At 32.8% G+C, this 9,373-nt stretch overlaps 1 protein-coding gene across 1 annotated transcript; it reads right to left on the reverse strand.

Annotated features, from left to right (window-relative positions):
• Positions 1 to 192: 192 nt before the first annotated feature.
• Positions 193 to 7,189, reverse strand: LOC134253493 (probable small nuclear ribonucleoprotein Sm D1). The gene is made up of 4 exons (XM_062736021.1): positions 7,049 to 7,189; positions 3,900 to 3,976; positions 2,744 to 2,938; positions 193 to 310 (listed from the first exon to the last, which is right to left on the reverse strand). The coding sequence occupies exons 1-4, from the start codon at positions 7,060 to 7,062 to the stop codon at positions 285 to 287; spliced, it is 312 nt and encodes a 103-aa protein (XP_062592005.1). The 5' UTR covers positions 7,063 to 7,189; the 3' UTR covers positions 193 to 284.
• Positions 7,190 to 9,373: the final 2,184 nt, after the last annotated feature.

Raw genomic sequence — 9,373 nt, forward strand, 5'->3', positions numbered from 1 at the left:
TAAAAGTCACATGGATGTATATGAAAAATGTACATTCTGCAAAAGAGTTTCACTTTTCTATGAAAACACAAGGTGATTGACTGTTCACAAATAAAAAAATGAAATTGTCTGGGTTCCATGAGATTACGAAGCCTCTACACTTTCTTTTTACCATTAGTATCTCACATCCACTGAAGCACACATTCTGTTTTCTCTCACTCCCGCTGTGAACCTCCTGCCAGAGCACCAGTTTATCGTCTCCCCCGTCCCCTGCCTCTCCCCCACGTCCTCCTCGTCCTCTCCCCCTACCACCCACGACCCCCTCGCATACCTGAAATATACATATAAGAATTAAAAAACTGTTAAGCACTGTTAAAACAAGGAATATCCTCATTTTGTACTAGTAGACTAAACTCTTGTCTGCAGTATATATAATAAAATTTTTAATAATCATTAACAAAGGATCACTTCATTATAAATAGGGATTTGACCTATAGGACCGGGCTTGGTTTTATTCTCTACAAAAAGCTTGTCGATTTCCGTTCTGATTAATGACATTAGGCTGAATACATATAACAATTTGTTTTTCCTAAATCTTTATTTCAGTGAGCACTCTTGATATAAGAAACACTAAAGAGATATCAAATCGTAACAATCCAATGTAAAATGTAATAATTGATATTTGTCTTTACTTCTCATTGTGCATAAAGGTAATGTCTATTGTCTCTGAAATTCTATTCTTTATGTCAAGGCTATTTGTCCGTGGATACAATAAAAACTTGTCATCAATGTGTGCAAATTATAAAGGCCTAAATGAAATCCAAGGGAGTGCATTTACTGAAATATGTAGCCAAAATCAATTGATTAAATTCTAAGGAATATATACGGTTGAAATTCCTCGCAGCTCAATGCTGCCAAGAATACCCGTATTGAGTAACACACAGCGAGTTATTCTTGTCCTCGGAGAAAGTGTGGATTCTGAGGTTTGTTCCGCGTGATTGACAACTTTACATTGGATTGTTACGATTTGATATCACTTTAGTGTTTTTTATATCAAGAATGGACATGCATAAGGGATAGAAAATTGAAGGAAAAATACATAAAAAGTGTATAAAAAATTAAAATAGTCTTTGAAAAGGCGAAATTTAAAACTTTATAAGTGTTGTACCACGTAAATTCGAACCCCCGACTTTAAAAAAAGATAGTGTCCAAGGTATAAAAGTCAGCGCGTTTATCAACTGAGCTAGTCTGTCTATAAGAATAAAAGGCATAAATTTAAAGCAGATTATGAAAATCTGGTTTCCTTATTTTTTGTAGTTTTTTGTGAATTTCAACCCCGCGCGGGTGCCCCTAAAAAAAATCTTATCTTAAATTATTCCGTACATCCTAACCTATCAAAATATCACAATTTTATTTAGGGGCAGCCTGCCCTGATGGACTTCGGAGAAAGCACAAATTTAATTAAGAGAAAAATCAACGCTTTAAAGGACAAAATGGTGTTTCGATCAACATTGGAGCTTTTTTGTAAAGTTGTAAATAATAAATTTTAGGTATAAAATACAAATTTTTAAAAATTTAGACATATATACGGTAGAAAACAACAAATAAAGATTGATTTTTAAATGTCACTTTTTCCGGGAAATTGTTCTCTCCTATAGGTCAATTCTTTTGTTAAAGCGAATACATCCTTTAAGAGTCATAAAACTCATAAAAACAACTGCAATACATGTATATTTTCATCATGTGAACATTTCTATGATAAATTCTCATAGGTTGCATGACATATTTTAATACATATAAATCATAACAAATAGGGATGTGCGATTTTCTTCGGTATATCGCTATTTTGTATTGTGCGATACGTATCGTGATACAGAGACTTAAATACCGGTATTTAGGTACATATTATAAAGTCAAGAAATCATTCATTTATTTGTTCAATCTTTCAAATTACAATTACAGAAAGACTTAAAAAAGTCGTAAAAGGTGAAAAGACGGCATCTTACCATCCAAACATTAGTTTTATGTACATAAAAATTTCGAAAAGTGAAATTTTGTTTTTCCAGCATATTTTTAAGAAAAATAATGAATATTCATTTAAAATCATTGTAAAAATTGCTTGTAAAAATATCATGATATTATTGTAATATTTTGGGAAAAAATTGTGATATATCGCGATACGATTTTTTTGGCGATACCCATCCATAATAACAAATTATTTTCTACATTTTTTTATTTGTATATGCATCACATGAACTGAATTTTTTGTTTCTTATATTTGGACTGCTTTTCTTAAAATTCGAACTTATTTTTTTCTCTCTATATATTCTAATTTGGGGAGGGTTTTAGGCTTTCTTTTCAGAGTTTAACATATGTACATTATATTATTTATCCCTACTTTAAATGCATTATTTTCAGTTTTTCTGCTCAATTTGAAAAACAAGTGTCATCATGGCCCTTGGAAACTTATAAACTATTTGTATTCAGATAGAATTTTTGAAGTTCTAAAAATATCCTGGTTTTGCTTTCATTTGTTATATTGTCTGTGCTTCCTTACATTAAAATCTGATGCTAAGAGAATTCAAACATTCAACAGTTAAAAATAAACTGTATCTTTTTTTTAATTTACAAATTTTTACCAATACTGCCATTTGGGTCTCTATGAGTATGTCTTTCAAATGGCAACATCTGAAAGTTGAGCTTTCTTCAACCTTTTATTATCCTACTCAGCCTTTCTGAAAAAACCAAACTGAAAAAAGCTTACCACCATCTCTTCCTTTCTTCATCTTTGCCTTTGGAGTGTCATCAATTAGTAATGTATCTAACGGTAGACTGTCTGGTAGAATGTAATATCGAATGTTGTTACCACGTATGCTGAGCGTGTCGACTTGTACTGGATCTTTGTTCTTGATGGTCATTTTAACTGCCTTCAGGTGGGTGTTCATACAAACATCAACACCTACACATATAAATATGAAAAATAAAATTTCTAATTTTTTATACAAGGAGCATGCAAAAATTGTACTACAGCATTTTTTTACAGCCATGTGCACAAGAAAAACACATCAAAAGCATTTTAAAGAAACATTCAACAGTACCCAAAGGCTTAGTTTTAGGACGATTTTCTTATTGTCTTCATAATTGTGTTTTCTTTCACGACTGTCTGAACATAATTCATATTATTAAATTTGAGGGGAAAAAGTATCAGTTTTTAAACCAGACATACTCGGCACGGAGCTTACTAAATGATACCCTGCACTGCCCGGTGGAAAGGAGAATTTGCAGATATGAGATTGTATCTCCAATGTTACAGAAAGAATGGCTATGTTGATGTTCTGCAATGGAAAACCCCAAAAATCTGTCTAATCATGAAAAATAAGTGTGCACTACATATGAGTGAAAGATTCTTATTTTTCAAAGTCTTGTTGAATTTTATTCAGTGGTACAGTTTAGGAGTTGCTGCCCATGTTATAGAAAGAATGGCAGTGTCCATGTTTTGTCATGGGAAAGTGAATAGCCGTCTGATCAAACAATAATGGGGTTATGAAATATTCTGTTGAGCTCTCAATAAATTTAATTCAGCCATATAGGAATTGCAGATATGAAAGGGGTCTATAATGTTTGATTTAACCTCCCCATTATTCTAGCACTCGGGGATAAGGGACCCCCAAGTGATATTCTGTACAGGTCAGCTTATTTTTAACAGACTGGGAACTTCCATTTTTTCTATAGGTGATACACAACATATTCAGATATAGAACAAATTCACATTAAAACCAAATGCATCATCTTGAGAACAACCCCAGGTCCCTCTGAAAAAATCCTTATGTTTACATATATACTGTAGTTTAACAAAAATATGTATTGAGTTTCACAGTGCTAAAGTGCTACATTATGTTAACTAAACCCTGGACTCTTACCTGTGACTGTTCCATGCACTTGTGTACCATTCTTGAGCTCAATCGTTACTGTCTCATGGCTCAATTTCATCAAAAATCTGTAAATAAGTTTGAAATTCTATTAACAGCTTCAATGTCATCCCAGTCACAATCAGTTCATCATAACTTTACTTTACATAACCTTGTGTGTTCATTTTCTTCAAGCCAAACATTTGGTAAAAACATGCAGGATCGACACAAACCACATGCTTAACGGTTGTCCGATTGCCCGGGACAGAGGGATTTTCACTACCCCATGTAGAGCCGATTATGGGCCCCAATCCCAATTGCAAATTCCTTCCATTTTTCCCAAAAATGAACACCAGGTGTTCAATTTTTGAATGCACAAAAACTCCACAAAGGTAACTTGATTAAAATTCAAGTAAAACAAACATGGTCAGGTTTGAAATCTGAATGAAAAAAGTTGAGGAAATTTGACTAAAACTTCATAATAATTGATCTATTCTCTGAATTATAGTTCTGAATAATGAAGTGAAAGTCAATTTTATTCATTATAGTTTTATTTCTTGAAAATATCATGCAAAAAAAATTCCCCAAAAGTGATAAAATGTCTTTAAATTCCCAGTTGTAAGGGCCTGGGCCCCATTCCCAAAATGGTGTGGAAAATCCCTGGACAAGTAAATTCTCAATTCAGGCAAGTGAAACCATCAATGTACTTCTCCGATCAGGCAAGTGGACATTTCTCATAGAAACACTCTTTTAATTCTTACATTAGTTTATATAAAGCAAAACAATAAATAGAACACTTGATTTCCGCTCAGAACTGGACATTGTTTTTGCATTTGGAATCCCTTAGTAGCGTTTCTGGATTATACCTTCTTTCAGAAATCGGTTTCCGATTCGTTATTCTGTTTTTTCCCTTAGTTTACAAAAATACACTCTCCGTCTGACAATTTATGTTAGGCTATCTAAATTTAATTCCTTGGTTCTCAGGCCAATTTTCTCCAAAACAGATGCGGGAGGGCGGCATTTTATTTTTCATTTTATTGGCAATAAAGTAGATGAGGGAGGTTTTTTTTTTAATTTTAATTTCCGAATTTTCTTTAACATAAAGATAATTTTTTTAATCACAGATATACTTTCCATTTCTGGTCAAATTCTCTGCCTTATCCATTGCTTAACAGCGTGTAAACATCGTAGGTAATGTCCTCAAATGTATTTTCAAACGAAGTAGCCAAAATCTCATTGTACATGGCTACCGGAAGTGGTATTTGAAAACTAAACTACGAAACAAATGAGGGCGGAATTTTTTTTCCCGGATTGGCCTCCGCAATACCCACTTTTTATTTTTTAAAAATTACAATAAAATCGGCAATGCGGCTACCTCAAAATGGATGCGCGCGGGCCTGAGAACCAAGACTTCAATTTTATATAGCCTTACATTCTTATTATAGGAATAGGTTATTTATTCACTTACAGAATATAAAGAACACCAATTATTCTCGGTGCACGTATCTTGATTCAAAACATGACAACTGTTTTCCTTTCAGCACGCCTCAATTTTTTAGGGGGAAAAAATCGTAGGAAAATAATATTCCTGCATTGCTGTGTGTGTTTTCAGGATAATAATGACAGGACAATGGTTAACATATTCATATTTGTAGCATTACCGCCATATCAACATTTTCCCTGGCAGTTAAGTTCAAAATAGATATTAATTTGTCACTCTTTAATATTTACAAAAAATTTAGATACAGCTACTGAGTTTTCTTCTTTAGAAATTTTGGACAACCAAGTTTTACCTTCGGACAAGTCAAAATTGTAGTTCACTTGCCCAAAGGGGAAGTGAATATAAAGGTTAATGTTTATCCCTAATATGAGAGAATTGTTAACAGATCAACTGAACATAATCATGCCATTTTTGTCCTTTCATCATAAGTAATGCTATTTTGAAGGGCAAATTGATAAGTAAACATTCTGTGAAATTTAAGTTAGTAGATTTGATAATTCAATGCATTCTCTTAAAACATTCAATTTTAAGTCACAATATTATATTTCAAAGAAACTATATATAAAGTTAATATATTTTCTTCAAAAGAGCATTTCCGCAGTTATATATATCCTGAAACAGTCAGCCATCAGCTCTTCCATTTTCATCACCACGGGACCTATATACTTTGAATAATGATTAAACATATATGCACAGAGGTCCCTGGCCACAGTCTATATCAAGCTCTTCATAGTCTGAAAATTTTCATCACCTAACAGTTTATAAAATTTTCATTTCCACGTTAAATCTAGTGAACATAATAAAGCTTTCCAATAATGACTAAACATAAAGAAAATAACTTGAAATTATAATATACACAGTATAATAAAACACTTATCCATGATGCATAGCTCTTTTCTTGACAGAGCAAGCCCTCACTGTATAGTTAGTAAAGTATGCCAGGAGCATTAACGATAGCTGGAAACGTTGGTTAATTTGCCCACTTTCCAACTATCGTTGATGTCCCTTTTCGGATTAGACCTTAAAAACCAAGACTCCGTGTGGACCGTGTCACAGTAAATGTTGGCAGGATTACATATCCAGACTGCCCAATGAATAAGCCCATCACTGGTTTTATATTATAGGATTTCTCTAAATGGGTGAAAAATCTCGTATCAGGAAAAATCAACATACAATGAACAAGTCCATTAATGGCATCATGCACTGAATCAATCCATTTTTCATCAAAACCTTGCTTGGCAATCTCCCTAAGAGTATCGTAGATCTTTATCTCAAGCAAGAAGAAAAATATGCCACAGTAAAGATGACCATAATCGAGGGTTTTTCGCATATAGTGACCATATGTAGTAGTCCATTCCAGTGTCAGACCAGTTTTCTTTTTAAAATTCACTGCAATTGTGCATTCTAAACAGGCATTCAGTTTTCACACATAAACATAATCAAGCTTAATCATGTTTACTAATTAATTGGAAAAAATCCTTATGTCCACTGTTACTCTGAAACTTGGAAAAATATCCAAGAACGCTATTGTTTACATTTTTGCCGGCAAAATATATGCACAGACACCCAAATAAAACATTATAACGACAATTAATACGCAGTGTCAATGATGCAAAAATAATAAATAATCTACATATCAACAATTTGTGTTAAACAATACCTTATAAGTTTCATGATTAATGTGGATTGTTTGATCCACTAAACAAAAATTCAGGGATGGCGGTTTCGTTCTGCGAACGCTTCGTCAATGTTAACGAGACGCTTTAAAACTTGGTTAAACTAAAAGACGAAAAATTGACTATGATGGGTAATTGCACCATTTTTTATGGGGGTTTTTCCACAACCACTTTTTTTACTCCGACAATTTTGCAAAATCTCCCTATTTTAATAAAAATACAATCCCAATGGCATCGAGATATGTTTACCTGTTATTCTATGCAATGTACAGTGTACTATTATATTTCAAAAGAGAGACAACTCTTTAAAGCTTGAGGTGTTTGATCAAATTCACCTTATTTTGCGTAATTAAAAAAAACAAAAAACAAACAAACAAACAAATAATAAAAAATATATGTTATATTTTTTTGCAATTTTCTACAAAAGACTTCTTAGAGGATTTTTTTTTTATAATGAAAGATACAACCGCGAAAAAAATTCTTTATATATGTACCTCATTTATAAAGTTAGGGTTGCTTCAAGACTAAGATTTTTTTTAATGTGCATAAACCGTTTATTAAACACAGCAAGTTAGAAAACATAATTAAATACGTATATTTTTCTTTGTAAGCTAGAAATCGGGGGGGGGGGGGGGGGGGGTTGGTTATATTTTTATTTATACATTGTAATAATGTCGCACTAACGTTATTTTCATTAAGCGCATTAGGGCAAATGTAAGCAAAAAAAAGTACTATGTTGACGCACATGTTGGAGTACAGTGTAACTGCAGAACTGTAGCTCTCTACTTGAGAAAATTCGAACTTTCTCAAGCAAAGAGCTACAGTTCTGCAGCTAATGTTTGAGATATCGGTGGAATAGCGCTTGAAGGAAAGAGCGCTCACTGGTTTTACAATAAACTAAACATGTATAAATGTCTACATGGATGCTCCGAAGAGTGTATATTAGTAACGCAAAATGAACATTTATATTACTGTATGGGAAAAATCATGAATAATTTCTTTAAAATTGAAGTCTAAAAGAGGGATAAAGGTGATAAATTCTCACCAAATTAATATGTACATGTATTAAGTTTATAACCTTACATGCTAATATCGATCTTAAATGGTTTCTTTAAATCTAAGCAAAATGTAAATTAAAGACAATTGAGGTCAAGGTCACAGAAAAGTGCAAGGTCAAAACTTTTTGATACAGTTGAAGAGCACTCACTTATATATGTATCAGCATACTAAGTTTGATGAAATATCTCGAACTCTTTCTGTAAAAATTTAACCAAACACTAAATAAGAAAAGTGAGGTCAAGGTCAAAGAAAAGGTAAAATGTTGATGCAGTTGAAAATTTTTTTATTTAGTATGTATTAGTACTGTATATGAAGTTTGATAAAAATAGCATTTAATAGTTCGTGCGTCTGTCTTTGTGTCTGACGGTAAGAAGGCATAATATGCACGTGCTAGTACATGTAAATCTCGTGCGGCTGCCTTTGTTTGACGTCATTGGCGGGGACTATTGAAATTGACATGAGAGGCTTCGTGTAATATAAATCTATTGGTCAACATTTTTAGAATCCAAATTTACAATTTTATTTCACAATGAAATAGAAATACATGTATAAGAAATCACTGTCTAATTAGTAGAGTATGCCAGAGACATCAACGATACCAGTAATTGGAAACATGGGATAATTTATGCATAACAGCCGTTATGCAAATTATCCTACGTTTCTAACTTTCGTTGATGCCTTGGCATACTCTTCTAACTAGACAGTGATTCCTTAAATCATTAAAAAGTCCTGAACTTTTGACGTTTATATAGATTGTGACATACATATGCATAACCTTTGTCTTTGAGTTGCCATACACAGGCATTAAATTGATCAGCGTTCAGAAACACATCTTGTTCTTCATGCATATACTAGTATTAATTTTATTTACTTACCTAATAATTCAAGGACCAAATTGGCCGCCATAAGCTATCAGTACTCCTTCTGTATGTCACGTAACTTATAGAGAAATATATGTATGTCTGTTTTTTTGTTTTTGATCTATTTAAATGATTTATAATTACGACATTCTGTGATGTTTTTACCTGAATAAAACAAAAATGTCTGGTGATAAGCAGTCTTCTTAATGAATAGCAACAGCATTTACCCATGGCAGGTTAAAAAAACAACAACGTATATTTAGGCACTTCAGTGTATTTTGAAAAGTACCCCGGTACTTCAAAGATCCAAGAGTACCCAGCTACATTTATTTTACTAAAGTCCTTTATGGAACCGATATATGATCAAAAAATCAAATCCCCATGCACTTC

Source organism: Saccostrea cucullata, unplaced genomic scaffold (assembly GCF_032062105.1).
Source record: "Saccostrea cucullata isolate Sc308-1 unplaced genomic scaffold, CSIRO_AGI_Scuc_v1 ctg1385, whole genome shotgun sequence".
NCBI classification, from domain to species: domain Eukaryota; kingdom Metazoa; phylum Mollusca; class Bivalvia; order Ostreida; family Ostreidae; genus Saccostrea; species Saccostrea cuccullata.

Coding starts and splice junctions, on each gene's coding strand:
- LOC134253493 (XM_062736021.1), bottom strand. Junction 2,939..3,899: donor AGTGCATGGAACAGTCACAG/GTAAGAGTCCAG, acceptor TTATATGTGTAG/GTGTTGATGTTTGTATGAAC. Junction 311..2,743: donor GAAGAAAGGAAGAGATGGTG/GTAAGCTTTTTT, acceptor TGTATATTTCAG/GTATGCGAGGGGGTCGTGGG.